The sequence below is a fragment of the Syngnathus scovelli genome, chromosome 6 (genome assembly GCF_024217435.2).
Source record: "Syngnathus scovelli strain Florida chromosome 6, RoL_Ssco_1.2, whole genome shotgun sequence".
NCBI classification, from domain to species: Eukaryota; Metazoa; Chordata; class Actinopteri; order Syngnathiformes; family Syngnathidae; genus Syngnathus; species Syngnathus scovelli.
The window spans coordinates 9,085,906-9,104,380 of record NC_090852.1 but is presented as its reverse complement, the minus strand read 5'-3'; the positions used below and the strand labels follow the sequence as shown (position 1 = coordinate 9,104,380).

General features: G+C 40.7%; 1 protein-coding gene across 1 annotated transcript in view; it reads right to left on the bottom strand.

Moving 5' to 3' along the window:
• Positions 1-18,475, bottom strand: part of magi2b (membrane associated guanylate kinase, WW and PDZ domain containing 2b) — a 79,822-nt gene that overhangs the window by 15,219 nt on the left and 46,128 nt on the right. Inside the window, exons 7-11 of the mRNA XM_049724361.2 lie at positions 11,722-11,779; positions 10,767-10,888; positions 9,438-9,620; positions 5,177-5,706; positions 4,392-4,557 (exon numbers count right to left, since the gene is read on the bottom strand). Coding sequence (XP_049580318.1) covers positions 4,392-4,557; positions 5,177-5,706; positions 9,438-9,620; positions 10,767-10,888; positions 11,722-11,779 — 1,059 coding nt within the window. The remainder of the gene's footprint in view (positions 1-4,391; positions 4,558-5,176; positions 5,707-9,437; positions 9,621-10,766; positions 10,889-11,721; positions 11,780-18,475) is intronic.

Genomic DNA, 18,475 nt, shown 5'->3' with positions numbered 1-18,475 from the left:
AGCTTCGTTTGATGCATTTATTAACTTGACACAAGTGGCAGTTTATTTAATCACAAGATTCTCAAAAATGCCAGAATAAGTAAATCTCAACAGAAGGGATAATTTAATAAAGTTTAATCAGCAAAAATCAACTTTATTTCCCTCTACGCCTGATTTATTTAATACAAAGACATTTTGGTTTGATTGACTCTGTTGGCTTTTATATTGGATTCATATATTTGAATTGTCACTTTTACTTTTATTTCACGTACAAAAAAAATGCTTTTTATTCTTACTTGTCATAATTTCTTTCATTTCATGAACCTTGGTGTCCATCTTTATTTCCTACAAAGAAAGCCAAACAATTGATGTTGTATCTTCAGATTCAAATGTCATGAATGCTGTTCCTGTTTACACAAAACACGAGTTTGTTTTGCATTGAGTTCCCTTAGTGTACACAAACCGTGAACAAGATACATCAAGAGTCATGATTTTTGCTATTACACACTTCTGTGGTTTCACCGTTATAACCCCCCAGGGGGCCGACTATAACTATCACGAGGCAAGCCATGAAAATGAGTTTGACACCCGTGCTTTAAAAGACCTTGTCCTCCTTTTTGGAGCAGAAAAACACATGCACAGCTGAGTCACAACACTTCCTGGTGTGACAGGCCAATAGTCCCTATAGGCTTGTTCTCCTCCCTTGTTTGATAGCGGGAAAACATTGGTTAGGCTCGAGGAACGAAACGTCCTCCTTGGGGGCTTGCGCTTGTTGTTTGTGGGGATTCAAATACATCTCTGAGCTAGAATGTCACTCAATGGAAAACGGACCTTGGTCAAAGGCCAAACAATCCTACTCTGGAGCATAATCAGTTACACAATCACACAACTGAAGATCTTCACTGATCCCCACACAAGGGCTGTCACACCAAACTTTTTTTTCTAACTCTTCTATTCTTTCTTTGATGTGCGTACACTCAAGGCTGATAATGAGGCACTTTAAAGAGGTCATGCCAGCTGTTACGGGCTTATGCATAGCAAGCTAGAAGACTGATCTTCACAATTGCGAAAGATAACCGCTGATGAGAATGTAGGCCTTGGATTTACTCTAGGGTTCTGTTAAAATGCTTAATTGTTACTTCCAGACTTTTTATGAGTCAAATAATAAAAAAAAGTCTGCATAGTGGGTGAACTGAGTTTGGAGTTTGTTGGTGCTTGGTTCATTTGAGTCATCTGCAGTAGCAACGTCTCACCACAAGGTGGCAGTTGGCGAGTGGTGCTTGTTCACAACCATGCTCCGATGGTTAACCATCTGACACTCACACATTTGACTCAGTGGTACACACTCCAATGCTATCGCTCACCGCACAACATCAATACGCTCACTTGAGTTACATTTGGCAACAGTTTGCTGACATCAGTCCAACATGCTGCTCAATAATTATGCCAGGCAAGCTCCAGGCTCGCTTGCCTGTCAGCTAAACACTGTATGCGTTTGTCATTTGTGTTTTTCTGATTCTTTTTACACTTCAGTTCATTAAATTTGCACAAGAGAGAGAGAGCAAGAAAGAGATAGCGCTTTCCCCGCTAATTAAATACAAACACAAACGTCGTTATTGTTGCACTCTCATCTCAAATACAATGCAAATTAACTGCCACTTTGTCTCAGGCAAAAAAACCCAGCAGTTTTAAAATGTTAAAAATGGGCTGGAGAACATGAACTAAGGCGTGGCAAAAGACCACACAATTGATTGTATGAGAGGCTGTTGGGGGACATTATTCAGAATTACCTCTCACAAGCACATACACACAATTTAAACACACACACACATTCAAAATAACAAACACTAAAACAAAACTTGACATAACTTGGGGCCATGACTACTGATAAGACAGGAGACAAGACACCAAAATAAGGCCTGTCCGCTTTAATAGTCAGGCCGAGTAAATCAGCCGATTATGGCCCTTTAAATATCGGCCAAAATAATCGGCCAAATGGCCAATGTCTTCCGATTGTTTTTACCTTTACACAGTGAGTCTAACAGTTTAGAGCAGTTGTCAAGTCAAGTCAAGTTTATTTGTATAGCCCTAAATCACAAACAGTCTCAAAGGGCTTCACATAGCCAAAATTGACAATTATTCTCAAAGCATCCCCTGATCATAAGCTCCCAAAAGGGCAAGGAAAAACTCAAAAAACCCCTACCAGGGGAAAATGAGAAACCTTGAGAAGGGACCACAGATGGAAGGATCCCCCTTTCAGGATCACCAGGTTATAATGGATGCAGAGAGTACACAAGTAATACATAATATGAAAATCAATGAAAAAAAATGGATGTCGGAGGTGTCCTCGATTGTCCTGGCAGTGTCCTCAAGGGGGCCGAGCCGCAGCTCAAAAGTTGTAGTCAAGTTGTAGGCAAGTAACACTGATCTCATCATTTTTTCTAGGGCACAGGCTCTTGTGTTGAATCCTCACTGCATCTTTGCCCCATTGCAAAAAAAAATATCCAAAAATGTCTGTTTATTTCTCCCCTTTTGCTTGCTTGGGGACTTAATATTAGTGTTTGACAACTGTGGCAATTTAACATGTGCCAAGAGTCAGTCAATAGACACGTGTGACGGAGAGAATTAATTATTTTAATAGTAAGTTTTTTTAAATGAATAATCAATAAAAAAAAAATACAAATCTACACACTGTCCCTTTAAGGTAGATGTACTAGTGGGTTAGAAGTGGTACTAGTAGCCCTTCTACTAGTGCACTGGATGTTCTTGCTAGTGAGGACATAGAGCCTACTAGTACTTGGACTTGGATCTGGAATAAATGCTAAAAAGGCTTTCTACAAGTGTCAGTGTGCTCACAGGTGGCCACTTATTCGGAAGACATTCACAGCCTACCATCAAAGTCTCCTCAACTATTTCAGGAACTCATTCCCGCACAGTCTTTGGCTTTACAGGCAAGCTAAAATGCCCAACATATGCAAGTAATCAAAGGAGCAGCAGCAGCCATTATATTTCAAGTGACAGGTGTCAAGGAACGACACCATAGTCTGAAATCTTTTGTAAGAGCAAAACCTGCTTTAGGTGTCAAGTAGGTGCAGGTGAGAACTGTATGTCATCTGCAGGAATCATCAGGCACAAAGACGCAAATCCATTTTAAATTGTATGGCTCAGAAGTTGACATTTGACACATGAATCGTTAACTTCTTTTGTCACTATTTCCAATAACAGAAGTCACATTGTAGAAATGCTGAATCAGAAGAGAAAAATATTTTTTTTCAAGCTATGCGGCATCTCAACTTTATGTTCCGAGCAAAAATTTGACATCCAAATGAGCTTGCTAGATGATGACCATAAATGCAACCACATTCACTCGAAATTTGAGATGCAGTGGTGCTTTTAGATACGAGTGACTCGACCGAGTTTTTTAATATACAAGCTGTTGTTGGGATGAGGTTTTTTCTTTAACTAAACTCACACCACAATAAGGAGCTAGATAGTAAGATAGTAAACAATTCTTCCAAACAGTAACAAAAAGTCCGCTTCTACTCACAAAACAAAGCCAACATTGAGGTAACATTGATAATCTCTTTTATATCTACTTTGGTACACTTGTAGTCAAGCGTTTGCTGAATGCACTCAAGTGCATCGTTTTGCAAATATTGATTTTCAAAATGGGTTTTCCATTGTGTAATTAAAAAATAATTTGGGCAAGGATAATAAAAATTACTTTGTCTTTCTTTTAAAACAATTAGCCTTAGCATAGAGACTTAAAATTACACTCTGAAGTCTGGTATAGCAATAGAGACTCTGCAACTCTGTCATTAAAGGGAATATATGTACCTATGGGCAATGAAGTGGAGTTACATTACATAATTGCTGAAAATAAATAAGCACACTATTTCTTTGGAACCTCAGCCAGTGCCTAATAAGTTGAAAATCTCGACCAAGCAAAGATTGACGTGTAAATGATGTTTTGTAACCTTTTTATACAATTGATCCTTTTCTGTCCAAGTTACAACATGTATTACATTTATTTTAAGGCTTCTTGTAGCCTCATAGTTGCATCGTCTTTGACCTTTTAATACCGCACAAGCCTGCAGGTGGAAGAGTCTACAGTCAGAGGTCACTTATGTGTCCATCGGGGGAAAACCAAAAAAATGTTGTTACCCTGGACCCTCAAGTACTGGGATGACCTTTTTCTTTCTGGACTTTCACTTCAGCAGCACTTCTGAACTGACTTTAGCTGAGGTAGTTGGTACCTCGATTTAAAACTACCACAACTTCAGTTTTTTTTATTTTTTATATGTCATATAAATTCAGTCAGCAAGGGATTGATGTTTACAACTACTCCGCCTTCTCTTCTCATGCGACGGACAATCTCGTCTTACTGCATGTTAGCAAGAATGCCGTCTCACCTGCCGCTCTCTGAATGAGCAACGTCGCTTCAGCTCCGACGGGACACTCTTTGAGCATCTCTACCACACGTCCGTGCCCGGCTGCCGCCACTGGCTGCTGATTCACCTCCAGGATCAGATCGCCCTCGATCAGGCCTGACGCCGCCTGCGAGCCCGGATCCAGCACCTGCGAGAAGCATAGCTTTTTGTCATTTTTTTTTTTTTTTGTAGAAAAGCATGTACAGTACAGAAAGGCTAAATCTGTTCAAAAGCCCTAACCAACACTGTGGACAAGCATTTCAAACACCAATATACTTTTAAGTTAGCAGTCTTGTGGAATTGTGATTCAGATTGAGAAACTGATTTTTAGTCAAACATTTACCAGTTAATATCACAGAAAAATACAGGCAGTCATTTTGTTTTAAAAATAAGTGAACTGATGAAACTGCAGACTCGAATGCAATGGAGGGGAACATTTGGGCGCACCAATGCGAAAATGAAGTTTAGTGCCATGTTTGCTTTTTCTGTTATCTGGGTTAGTCAGAGTAAAACTGGGTCCAGCCAACTTTGACTGGCCAAACACATCTGTAACGATTTGCGCATGTTAATTGATTTCATAATTATCTGTGCTGACTATGATGTATTTGCTTGACATTTATCTTTACGGTACTGTCATGGAATTAGATAAATATTGATTATGAACTGCTCCAGATGATGTGTGTGTTGTTGGATTGTCTCCTGCATAACTGAGATGTGATACATGAGCAATACCCCATAGAAAATATATTTCATCTCAAAGACTTGACCTGTTTGACTCGCTGGCCAGTAGGACTGTCTGCAATGGTGAATCCAAAACCCTCGGCTCCTTTCACCATGGTAACCGTCAGCAGCTCGGCCGCTTGCGCCGTCGCTCCGACGACACCCGGCGTACCCGAGGAGGCCATAGACACGTTGTCATCATGCGGCGTGAGCGCAGACGACGAGCCGGGTGTGGTAGGCGGCAGCGAAGAGCCATCTAGGTGTGTGTCCCCGGGATGGGAAGCTCCAGCCTGCGCCAGGGCCTGAGCGGGCAGCTGGGAGCTCAGGGACAGATACTCCAGGTAAGGATCGTAGCTGCTGCGACCGTTCACCACCAGTGGACGGTGCTCCATCCCGATAGGTGTCATGGAACTGCTGGCCGCCGCGTTGGGGTCCTCGGGGTCAAAGGGCAGAGGGTAGCCCCTGCAGAGCACCAGGGTGACGCTTTGACCGATGGGCACCGACTGGAAGAGCTTGACCACGTCGGCGTGCGTAGTGCCTAGCACGCAGATGTCATTCACGTAAACAATGACGTCACCTGGAGGAAACATGGAGGAACACCGTCACTTGTATGGAATTTAGATTCAGCTTTGCAAAAAACGGAAGTGACCGAAAAAACAATTCCCTTCACACAAAGCAGCAGTTGAGCAGATAGTGATCAATTCTTGAAAGAAAGCTTCAAGCTGTTTATTGCCAATCCCACAAAGAGATTGCACATTATGTATTTACAAGAACCACATCACTTTGAATGCCTTCTACCTTAACGCGAACACAGAATGCAAAAACCCCAAGAGGTGCAAATATCATCAACACTTTAAGCAATGTATATTTAAACAAGAATGATGCCGCAACACATGTAGACAAACAAAACAAAACTCAAATGCACACCTTATTGGGTTTCTTTGAAAAAAAAAAAGACTAATAAGACTTTCTTCCACTGAATCACTCTTGCTTATGTCTGTAAGACTATTGTTCTGCACCATGGAGCTAAAAAGTGTGAATATGACAAACAATACAGGATTGATATTTCTAAACATATTGTATCGGCGTTATAGTAACACAACTTAAATAGTTCAAAAAGGTTGAGAAGATAAATTTCTTGTTTTCATACAATGTTGTGTTCATATTATTGAAGTGTGGGAAAGAGGTGCTGATGGACCGGATGAAAAGATCCATTTTGTCAATTTTCAAAACAGAAAACATCCAGCATGCTCTCCCAAAAAATGAGATGAGGAAAAATATGACTTTCTGTGCGATCTGGTACCCATTACGATTGGGGAACGCTCTCATAAAAGTCTGCCGCGACATGGTGGAGCAACATGATGTCCCGCTTAAGTGTCTCATGAAAACACAATATTAGTATTTCGGTTATGTCTGTGGATGGCACACACAAAGGCACCGGAGAGACATGGAGGTGAGGTCGATGAATCTTTGTGAATATCCAGTACAAACAGTGCAGCATCTGCAGAGAGAGCCTCTGTGGAAATGTCACAATTGACCCGGCGACAGACACGTGGAGCAACTGTTTGAGTCACGTCTCGTGCACAATGCAGCAGAAGGTTGCACGTCCCTTCGAGTGGAACTATGAAAAGCCTCATCTGACTTTATGTGGCGCTAACTGTGCGCGCAGGGAGGATGCTCCATCAGTGATGCCTGAATAACATTATGATCAAGTCTTCATTTCTCTCTTATTATCACTTATTGAAGTCTTTTCAAATCACGCTATCAAACAAAAAGATGCCCGGGATTGGCAGAGCTCATTAAATTCACCTTGAATTTTTTTTTTTTTTTAAACGCACTCATGCATTGAGTGTATGTCTTTTAACATTCACTCCATATTGAATGCTGAGCCGTAGTCACAAAATATCCAATGCAAGAGCCGCATTAAGCTTAATTAGCTACATTTATCATGATGAGATATCAAAATTCTCACATTTTATATTATTTATATATTATTATTTTTTTATACACACACACAGTTCATGAAGTGAATGATGAACATGTAAAAAAAGCCACTTACATAAATAAAGAAACGTGCCATTAAATGCAGTTCTTGGATTTTTTGTTGTTGTTTTTGAGGAAATAGCAAATATCAAAGTTGCTGTTCTGTTTGTTTAACAAAAAATTATTCAAAAACTAGTGTCATTAGTGAAACCAAACCACACTCTACTGCTTATTATTATTATAGAATGGAAAAGTGCAGGAGGAAACTTTTTTCTTTAATAATAAATATGAAAATACATTCTTTATGACACTATGTCTTGACATTTTTTACTTTTTTGATATACCAGTAAAAGATTAGATGTATTTTGAAGAAGAAGCTTCAACTGAATTTGCAGTAGTGTTAAATCAGAAAGGAAATGAGTGGTATTGAACATTATTAGTTTACTATATTAGCAAGAGTGGAAACACTAACGGATTTATACATTAAATAAAGAACACACCGCTCTCCCTTGTCTCTGACCTGATTGAACTTGTGTGTGTGTGTGTGTGTGTGTGTGGGGGGGGGGGGGGGGGGGTCAAAAATGATTGTCGGGAATGAAATACTTCAAGAAGGCAACGCTGGATGGACTCTGCAGTTTTATATGCGGACATTTATGGATTTTTGCTTTAAAGTCGCACTCCCATGACGAATGCAGTTGCCTTAAATCTTCTGCACACCACTGGAGGCCCTCACCGCACACACACACACACAGTCATACACAAACACAAACATACATGTCACATGCATCATCACGCACAATCCCTAAGAGCAATGTCGCTCAGCTCAAATAGGCCAGCTAATCTCAGCCAGGGAGCACAAATGTGTGTATGCGTGTGTGTGTGTGTGTGTGTGTGCCTGTGAGCAGCTCAGGCAATGTCACAGAGGGGATAGCAGCAAGTTGCGGCGAAAGAAAAGAGAGTGTGTGTGTGTGTCTGTGTGGGGGGGCTGACAAACCAGAAAAAAGGGATGCAGGGAGAAGGAATTAAAGTCAAGAAGAGACAGGATGAAGAAAAAAAAAAACACACTTAGGCTAAAAAATCAGATGACATGCAAAGATAGGCAGACACAATAAGTCCAAGTCACAGAGACAAAAAATGAGAAAATATGACAATAGAAACTATGATTGTAAATGTACAGCTACAAGTGAAAGTGAGTGCAGAAGGGTTTTGTCCTTTTAAAAATTCCTATCCCCTCCGTTACCTTCGTGATGTCCATGACCCAGCATCGCCGTAGTAACTTCCATCACATCAGCTTTTTACATCATTTCACTTTATGAACTCAACTTGACCCGCAAGAGCAAAAATAATCAAAGTTAACACGCTGCTGGCAACAGATGCAGAAGAAGGGAAGGGGAGGGGCGGGGGTTCATTACTTGGAATAAAGTGGTAAAAGATAAAACAGATTTAGCTACAAGGGGCCGACAGATTATTAGTTTGTGGAATGTTGTTACTACAGGCACAACTCCCATGAAAATTGAGTTGAAATGATTGATGAAGAAGCACAATAAAGTGCAATTAGCTTGACCGTGTAACAGTCACAAATTGTAACATTTGTAACCTTAAAATGTCATAAACAGAGGACTCATGTCCATACAGTATAACTGTGGGTGCTTTTAACATTGGTATTAGAATCAAATCATTACAGAGCATTACGCAAGTAGCCAATTCTATTTTGGAGGGTGAAACTGGCATAATGACACTGCGCGGCTCAACCTGATTGTGATGCTTCTCCTGCTGGGACCCACCGGGCCTCCTAAGTGGCACACATTACTGAAAATGAAGATAAATATGTATTTGCACAACAAAACACGGCATAAGACCCATTGCGACCGAGTGTTTAAATGAAAATGCTGCTCTGCAGACATAACTATACCTGGGTGAAGACTTATAGACCCTTTAAAGTGAATTCTGAGATTCGTTGCTGTATGTGCTAGCTAATTATACCTGCTAACCTGAAAATAAAATTTCCATTTAGCCCGACCGCTTCGGAGTGCCTCATTGTCGGCCACGAGTGTGCGTGAAGAGTTTGATGAGCGAAACGAGCAAAAACACTGAGATTGCCGGACTTGACAGTCAGTGTGTGAACTAGGTCTTTGGGCTGGCGTGACAGCTCTAGAGCGCCTCGTTGTCATGAGCACGCATAGCGCCGATTCAGTTTCTCGTTTTCAAGCAACATTTTATACTTGGTGGTTTTTCCTTTAATCGTTTAAATTTGGCTGAATTTTTGTGAAATTTAGAAGACATTCATTTTCACATTACAAGGACTTGGAGAGAATTTTGAAGTACCTGTGTCCATCTTTCCATCCTGAGCAGCCGGCCCATCCGGAATGACGCTCTTCACTTGCAGAAACTCGTCGGGCTCATCACCTCCAATTATTGTGAAGCCAAATCCCATGTTGCTCTTCTGGAGGCCCGTAGACAGAAATGTGCCTTTCAATTGGGTCGGGTCCCTCGTGAACAGTGGCTTTTCTGCAGGAACGACAAACAGAAGCCCAGGGGTTTAAGGGGTTTCTTGTGCAGTTGAGTTGTACATAAAAGATCTCAAAGCGCTTTTTCGAGAGTGGCGTATCATGGTGGTGTGTGGTAAAAATTAGTTCTCTAACACTCTGATGACTTTACTGCATGTTATGCCAGCTTTTGTGCAACTTTCCCCCGAATATGAGTGAGTCATTCTGAGCTTATTTTGGAATGGTCCAGCACACCCTTATCTTGGTGCTTGGCTCAGCTCACTGGAGGCCTTCAGGGTGATCATGTTCTCAGCCTTCTCAACCGCCTGCCCACCCACCCGCCTGCTGTTCTCTCAACTCTACCCTGTACATGGTGACATTGTCTGATATTTCTTCACCAGGGCTGCCCCTTACATTATGGACAGTTGACACAAAATGAAAAATTGATGTGCGCCGGCACGGTGCAGTCTGCATTTCCACTTTGTAGGCTCAAGTTATCCGCGCAATTTAAACGGAGGCAACTTATCTTTTCCTGGTTGTGGAAGAAATCTAACATTTAATCAAAACTGCTTCACTAGTTCTAAATTATAGGTGTGGAGCCCTCCTTTTCATGTCTCTGGTGGATGTGTCCCCTGAGGGTGGTGACATGAGGCTTGTTGTTATGGTTGCCAGGTGTGCTTTTCTTGTCCCCCTGGGCTCTAGACAAGAAGGAGCTTGGAGTCTACATCCCTCAAAATAAGTGAATAAAATTAAAAACATTGAGTAATTAATATTAAAACAAAGTAAAACTGTATTCATTTAATCAAATTATTTTTGAAACTGGGACTGGCCTGTTCCTGAATAATCTAACTACCATCTTATTGCACCACGATAAGTGCAGTCGATTCCAGTTTCTCAGATGTGATACATCTCATTAGGCGGGCCAAACAAATCTACTTGCTTTTGCGTCTTCCGGTATGTTTCACGCTTGGATAGAAACGTGCAAAATGAAGTGCTTGGTTAATTTGCATGTTTAGCACACGAGCTCCTTGGTGCGCCCGGTTAGCAGATTGGCTTTCACTTCTGTTCGTGTGTGCAATCAAGTTTGTCAAACCTTTAGTGAATCAGGACCTCAAGCGTAATGTTTGTGTAACACTTCCACATGGCGTAATATCAGCATGCAGTGTACCTCTATATATGGTGGGCAGCGGGAGAGCGGAGAGGCCCTGACTCTGCATCTGCCTCTGCTGCTCAAGGCGTCTCTTTGCTTCCAGGACTGGATTCTCAAACTGAGTCCTGCGATTGATGTGGCTGCAAAGAACATTGACTATTAGGGTCAGAATACTAGAGCGACAGTACAGAAGAAAATTGTCTTGACTCTAACCAGTCAACTTCAATCATCACGTAAAGGTGTGATTTCAATTTCAAATACACACCAATCAGTCTTCAATCTAGATGACACCTTGTTTTAACAATGAATGTTAGATCCTTGGCCATGTCCACACGGAAACAGAGCCTGCTTCACACTTAAAACTAATCCTGTAAACTTTGAAGTACATCAAGAAATGCATGCATCCAAACAAAGATGCTGACTGGATAATCCACTCTGCATACCGCTAATAAAAGTTACAGTTTTCAGACTCCAAAATGTCGTTTCCATGTGGACAGACTGCCCAAATGGTAAATAACTTGGGTGGGATACACTAAAATGCATTTTCGAGTGGATGGGCTCGAGACGTCATAGGCTATTTTAATAATAATCTTAATGCAACTGTTTTTGGTGGATTTCGAGTTTGAAAGCTTCCCTTATATAGGTTAACTACTGAAATAAATGACATTTTATGGAATATTTAAATGTATTACTATGCACCTGCAGGCTACTGTATATTTCCTGCAAAACCGGTAAATACTTAAGGCAATTTGTGACTACAGCCAAAGGGCATTTAAAAAAATAAATCCACGCTATAAATACTGCAGCATTAAATAAACTTTTCACATTTCGATAATCCGCGCCGATTAGAATTCTCCTGAGAGGCTTTTGACAAACGAGTGTCGAGGCGTTTAAGACAAGCGAGAGCAAAAAGTCATTCATAATTCATAAGGATGCAAACAATGGAATGGTTGCTTCCGTCGTTGCGACTTACTCGACGTAGTAGCTGCCGTAGATGGGGTCATCGATCTTTTCCCAGCCGTAGGGCAGCTCTGAGATGCGGGGAAACACACGAGGGAAATGAAGTCAGTTTATGGCGTGAGCAGCAGAACAAAACATAACACTCGACTCATTAAAAGAAGACAACGCGCATCTTAAGGTCACAGGCCTGCACTCCAGCTATCAAATTTCCTTGATAGTCGATACTTGAAAAAGAAAACGAATTTGTATTTGTACTTCAGCGAGATTGGACATAAATATTGATTAGTCTTGTGATTCCCAGCCACTGTTGCAGAATCCACATAACTTCGTTATTATAAGGCGGGGCAAGGCCTGTTGAAGGATGTGGGGGTCAGCGAATGAGAGTGTAGCTCAAGTTAGCCAGTCAATTCTAACACAATACATTCAGTCTGCTTTAAGGTAGGACACCAGAAATTTGTGATCTTGCCTGTTGAAAAGATGTATTTTTAAGAATTTGGACTTTTTTAAGTTAAATAAGCAAGGTCTCTAGACCATGAATTATCAAAACAAATCTAAATTAAAGTCAAAGTCAAAGTCAGCTTTATTGTCAATTTCTCCACATGCCAAAGACACACAAAGAAAGCGAAATTTCGTTCCCCCCTATCCCACGGTGACAAGACATGGCCCACAACAGACAAACAAGTAAACAAGTATAACAACAGCATGCTGAATAAATAATGAATAAATAACACAACAAATAAATAAATAAGAGGAGCAAAAAAAAGGAGCAAGTGAGCAACTGATGAGTTGTTGCACGTCTAGTGTTTTATTTATTTTTTTGCCATATAAAATTATGCAACACATTTAAGAAAGCCACATTTATTTATTTATTTAATTTTTAATTATTTTTTTACTACTATTATTATCTTAATTAATTTATTACTTTATTTCAGAGCTCACCATCATTGGTCTTTAAAACAAAACATTTTTTTAAATATCCATCCTCAAAACACAATGCAATTAAAGGTGGTAGTCACGCTCATTCATTGCATTGTGGCTTTGACAAATTTAAAGACCTGTGAACGGTGGATTTAAGGATTATGTGTCATTTTTTAAGGATAATTAAGGCCTTCTTTGGGGAAAATCTTAATTTGAGGATCCGCACCCCCCCAGTGTAAAAATATATTAAAAATGATCACTCCATTAACTGGCTCAATCTAATGCCTGTCCCTGTTCTGCAGCACAAATTGTTCTGGGCTGAAGAAGCGTGTACCAATCACGACTTTACATTAGTCTCTGTTTTTTCCCCCCTCACAGCCGCCCACTCCCTTTTGGCCTTCCAGCTTCTCCATGTTAATTGTCTTGTCCTCACTGCCATCCATCCCTTCTCCCATTTATCTCCTTTTTACTGCCTTCAGATAAAGTGGGTCAAAGCGCGGCAAAAATGCTCTGTGCCTTTTTGTCCTGCCTTTCACCTCTAGCCAGAATTCAACGCAGAGTAAGATACAAGTGCAGTGAACCCCACTATATCCCGGTTCATGGTTGACTGCCCTGCTTTATGACAGATTTTAAGCCATTGCTTTTTTTATGGGCTTGTAAACAAGTCAGAATTCGGAGTTGCATGCTTTTAGTGTAGTAGCACAGGTCAGGTCAGGTCTACGGGTATACTGGAAGGAACAGCTGAAGGATTTTTTTTTTCTTTCCCCCAGGAAGGATAGCTTGACCAAAATGTGGGGCCGGGGGATAGAAAAAATCATTTCGAAACATATTTTAGAATATGCAATAAAATGCCTGAGCGGCTTAACTGAGGCTACACGGATTTCTGCCGAAGCTACAGCTCCCTCGAGCTCCAATGTAGCGCCATTCCTGTGAGCCTTTTTGATCTCCAAGTGATGTTATATGATGATCTCCATCTCTTGTCAGCAAGGACAGGCACTAAGAATACTTTAAACAGCGTGTTCTAACAGGTTTGTGCAAGTTTAATTAAGCAATAGCACACTAGAGAGCTTTATGTTGGATATTATTATGGCTATAATTGCAGCCATGAATGATACTATACAGTACAATATTACAACTTTGAATGTGATTGCTTTTGTACAACAATTTTAAAAGAACTATTTAATTAACAGTAATAAGCAACATCAAATTATGATTTATTTATTCAGTTATTCAGCCCATGCAACACAAATACTTCCGCATTTAGCGTCATCGTTAATTAGCTGGCTCCCAAGCGCATTTTTATGAATTTCATTGGAGTTTTGTACAGGACACGCTCCGCTTCAATATGATTGGCTGATCACTTGGTCAGAACTACGTAACTGTTCTGTTCTAACTGAAATCTAAATGTGTGAAAGTGAAAAGAAAAGCCTCTACATTGCGCATTTTCACCTATAGCTTCTTGGTTAAGTGCTCACTCGGCGGAAGGAGGAACACAACAAGGGGACTGAACTTGCACTTTTTTAAAAATGTCCATCTGCTCAAGCTGCTCCGCTCCCACACAAGCATACGCTACTAATTCAGCACTTGTGATACGCATTCATCAGACATTTTTTTTTTGTAAGAGTTCACCCCCATCGCCAAAATTGAACAGCCCTTGAGTTGTACGAGTACACTCTGACCAAAAATATATCTACACAACAAACTACGCATGAGAGATGCGGGTAATTTTATTATCCACTATACGTCACCATCCTCATCTTCTGCGCGGTATTATTTCTTTTTAGAGGTGGGTTGTGGCCTGGTGAGTGACGTGGGTGCCACTGAGCGAACGTGGGCTGGAGACATGCTGTGTGTAAAACTGCTTTTCATAAACACATTGCACTTTGTCTTCTTTTTAAAGTGTGAGTTAAGTGACTCTGTCTTCCTCAATAGCGGCGCATACATTTGAGATCGTACCAAGTACCGATTCACATTAAATCAAACAATACCATATTTTGGTGTAGCTCACTGCGCGGGAATGTGAAAGTTTGCCATTTTCACATATTTGAATGTACCCCACTAACAACGGTAAAAGTGTACACTTTACCATACCATACATTAATATATATTAGATTATACTCTATGTTGATAAAAACTTTGGCCATCATTTTTTTAGGATTAATTCCCAAGAGATACAAACAGGTGCAAAAATTCAGTGCATCACATATGTGCTTACGATTATGATTATTGACCTGGCTTGTAGGTGGTTTCGTGTGATTCAGAAGCGCAGAGCGATGAAACCTTTTTTGAACGATTGGGCACGAGCAATCCCTTATAAAGGTTCATCTCATTTATTAAAAGAAACCATCTAATATTATAATATTATACAAAGATGCAACATAACAGCACACAATTGTGCAACTAACAGCATTTGGAGAAGCTCACAATCCAAATATAAGTCAATAATAGAAAAATGTTAATACAATGAAAAAAAGTGGGGGCAAGCAGAAAGGGTATTGTCAGACATCATGCATTACTCTATGACATCATGTCTAAACTTTATGAATAAAACATTCCATATTTCAACCACTTGCTAAGTTTAAAGGCTCAACTTGTCAACAATTGAGCGTGTAAATTATGCAAATTATGCAGATGAGTCATATTGCTGTATATTAAAGTCGTAGTTGAAAATCTTACTTTTTAATACACTGGGCTTGAAATGATGGATGATCTTAAAGCTGATACCCCTGAACCTGAATTCGGGGAGGAATTATTCTTTTGCTTTTCGTTTTGCTTATTTTAAAATGTTTAAAATGATTTGACACACACTCACACAAACACACACAATCAAAGACACGAACACTCCAATGCACATTTACACAAACACATCTACACACAAGAACACAGTACACTCGCATACATGGAACAAACTGACACCCATACCTGTGGACACACAAATGGACACAAACACACGCACACATGCATACAAACGAAAAGAAACACACGAACACTCCCAATTCCCCAACCCTATTATTTTTACAATAACTACGGCGTCATACCCTCATGCTGTAATGTAATTACAGACAGATTTGGGATCTTGATATTAGTCTTGTCTGTGCACGTATGTGTGTGCGTGCTCAGTCAGTGTGTGTGCATGGCTGTCACCTCACACAACCTTCCTCCTCCCGCAGGCGCAGGAGTCAGACACGTTCCGACTCCGACCCGCCTTAAATTCCCGCCCACCCTGTCCACGAGCCACCGTTAAATGCCCCCCCAAAAAGTGAGCAGGAAACAGTTTCCATGGCAACCCCCAGTCTCCAAGCTGAGGGCTCAGTCTTGGCTCTATTTCCTGCTGTGTGTGTGTCTGTGTGTGTGTGTGTGTGCGTGCGCCTACGAGTCTGTGTTTGCATTGCGTGTGTTCATGGAAGAAAAAAAAAAAAAAAGCACATTCATCGTATGTTTGCCTTTCATACAAGTACCAGTGTTTCTTCAGGTGCGTTACTAACGCTGCGCATTGGTGTCTCTCTTGAATTAAGTGTGCAATTGTAATCCCTTCTATTCCCTCTCGCACATTGTCTTCAGCACTAACGAGCATCCAGGAACAGATTCATCCGTCTCCATCCAGTCATCCAAACACAAGGCACTCAAAGTGCTTAGACACAGCCTCCTCGTTCACCTACTGAGGTCACGGTATCAGGAAAAACTGGGGGATTCAGATTCATTGATTTAAAAATAAACTTGATTCAAAATTGATTTGGTGTACTCTACCAATACATTGAGTTACAAGCTGACTGGTTCACCACCATTACTCTTAGTAAAACAACATTGTTAAGGGATCTGAGGTGGCCATTTTAGCAACAATCCCACTCCCCTTGTTACCAAACCATCATGATTTTCAAGCCATTATTTTAAAGTACATCAATTGTTTCAAACTATGACGACAAGGTCATTGAAGGCTGATAATGTGGAAAAATAGCTTGATGGTCTGATTGTAATCACTTTTGATCAGCAAAAAAGGTTTGTTTTTGGATGAAAAGAGAGCAGAGACTCGCAAGTCTGCAGAGAGATCTGTGAGAAAATAATTGTAATGGTTCAAAAGCAATATTCCACAGAGGACGGCAGTTGGCAGTTACAATATTTCACCCCCTGCGGTGTGTCATATTGTGAAGTGAAACTTGTGCCGCGAGGTGATAGTTGCACTGCAAGTGAGCTCTACATTACTTTGGCCACAGTGTGTCGTCTAATGTGGAATCTCATCACTAAAAGTTCAGAAGCACCACTTCCCTCTCTCAATAAATGACTTAACTATGTTATAATATTACCTTTGAGTTGCATCATTCAGTCCATCCTTTTTTTTATATAAATCCATCCATTCCTCCTTTTGTCTTTGCTTCCTTTGAGGTCTGTCGCTCTACTTAAGAAAAAGAAACGCCTACGTATTATGCTAATGCTAAAATGTCTGTTTGTCTATGTGTGCCCTGCGATTGGCCGGCGACCAGTTCAGGGTATACCTCATCTACCGCCCAGAATACTATTGGGATAGACACTCCCAGCCATCCAATTTTGATGTAGACCGGTTGTACAACGACAATAAAGCTATTCTCTTCTATTCTTCATGACCGCCCTGCTTTTGTTGAAAAGTTTACAGAAGGCATTTTTTTACAGGTATAAATGGTTTGGCTTTTAATAATTTAGCATTACATATTGGCTAGAATGCATATTAAAATCAAAAGTGCATGCATGCGCCATTTAGTAATTTAGCATTACATATTGGCTAGAATGCATGCTAAAGTCATAAGTGCATGTCTGTGCCATTAAACTAAGGAGCCAAAAGTAAATGAATGAGGCAGTCTCTCAATGATCATGTTAGTTAAGTGCACAATGGGTAAACAAAGCATTTTCACCTGTATTAGTTCTCTGAGGCTGTCACTGGATAAAAGTGGCATGGCTTATACAATGCTTTGAAAAAAGCAAAAAAAAAAAAGCAACGGAAATGCAATATTGCTGCGGACGACTATACTAACAATGTTGTTGTCGAGACCCATGACAGCCTTCCCACCACTTCAAGTTGAGCTTATCAGTTGCCAGTTTTTTTTTGTTTTTTTTTCCTCCTCCTGACTCAGTCACCGACAGGGCGCTGACGCGGTTGCCTCGGCGAAGCTCCACGTCGCTAATCCGGGACGTGAGGTTTTATTGACGACGGTGCAGGGATTGAAAGCTTTATCAAAGGCAGAAGTCGCAGCAACAAGCGCGCTGTCGTTTGAAACGCTGAGAAGCGTTATCAGCCCGTGCCACCTATCAGAAGCAGACTCCTGACGAGCCTTTGAACTCTACCAGTCTGCTACATCACACATGTATATATTTGAGACAGAAATTTATATGCGCTTGTGGCAGGCGCACAACGCACAAGTCACATTTTTGCTCAAATGCATTGCCTCAAACAATCGTCTCCTCAAATCACCCTGAACACAGCTCCGGAGGCCTGAGAAAAGGGAATTGCCAATGAGGTTACAGTGTGACATTTCAAAAAAAAAAAGAAAAGAAAAGAAAAGAGAGACTGAAACAAAAACAAATCCGTGACATAAAGGGAGCAGTGACAGAAAATACAAGAAATGCAACTTCCAAGAGTGATTTTGTTTTACGTGTCATTTTTCCAACTGGTGGGACCTTCAAGGCAAACGGGTAGTTTGCAAAGCGCATCGTCAAGCTGCTCATGTATTGTTTTATTCACTCTGCTTGTCTACATATATATTTTATTGGCCCATACTTCATGCACGATGTGTGCCAAAACAAAGAGAAAACTGACTTTACATCGGTGCACGGTAGAGATGTCGTGTGGTTTTTAAAATGCAAGTGTACACTTATTTGCA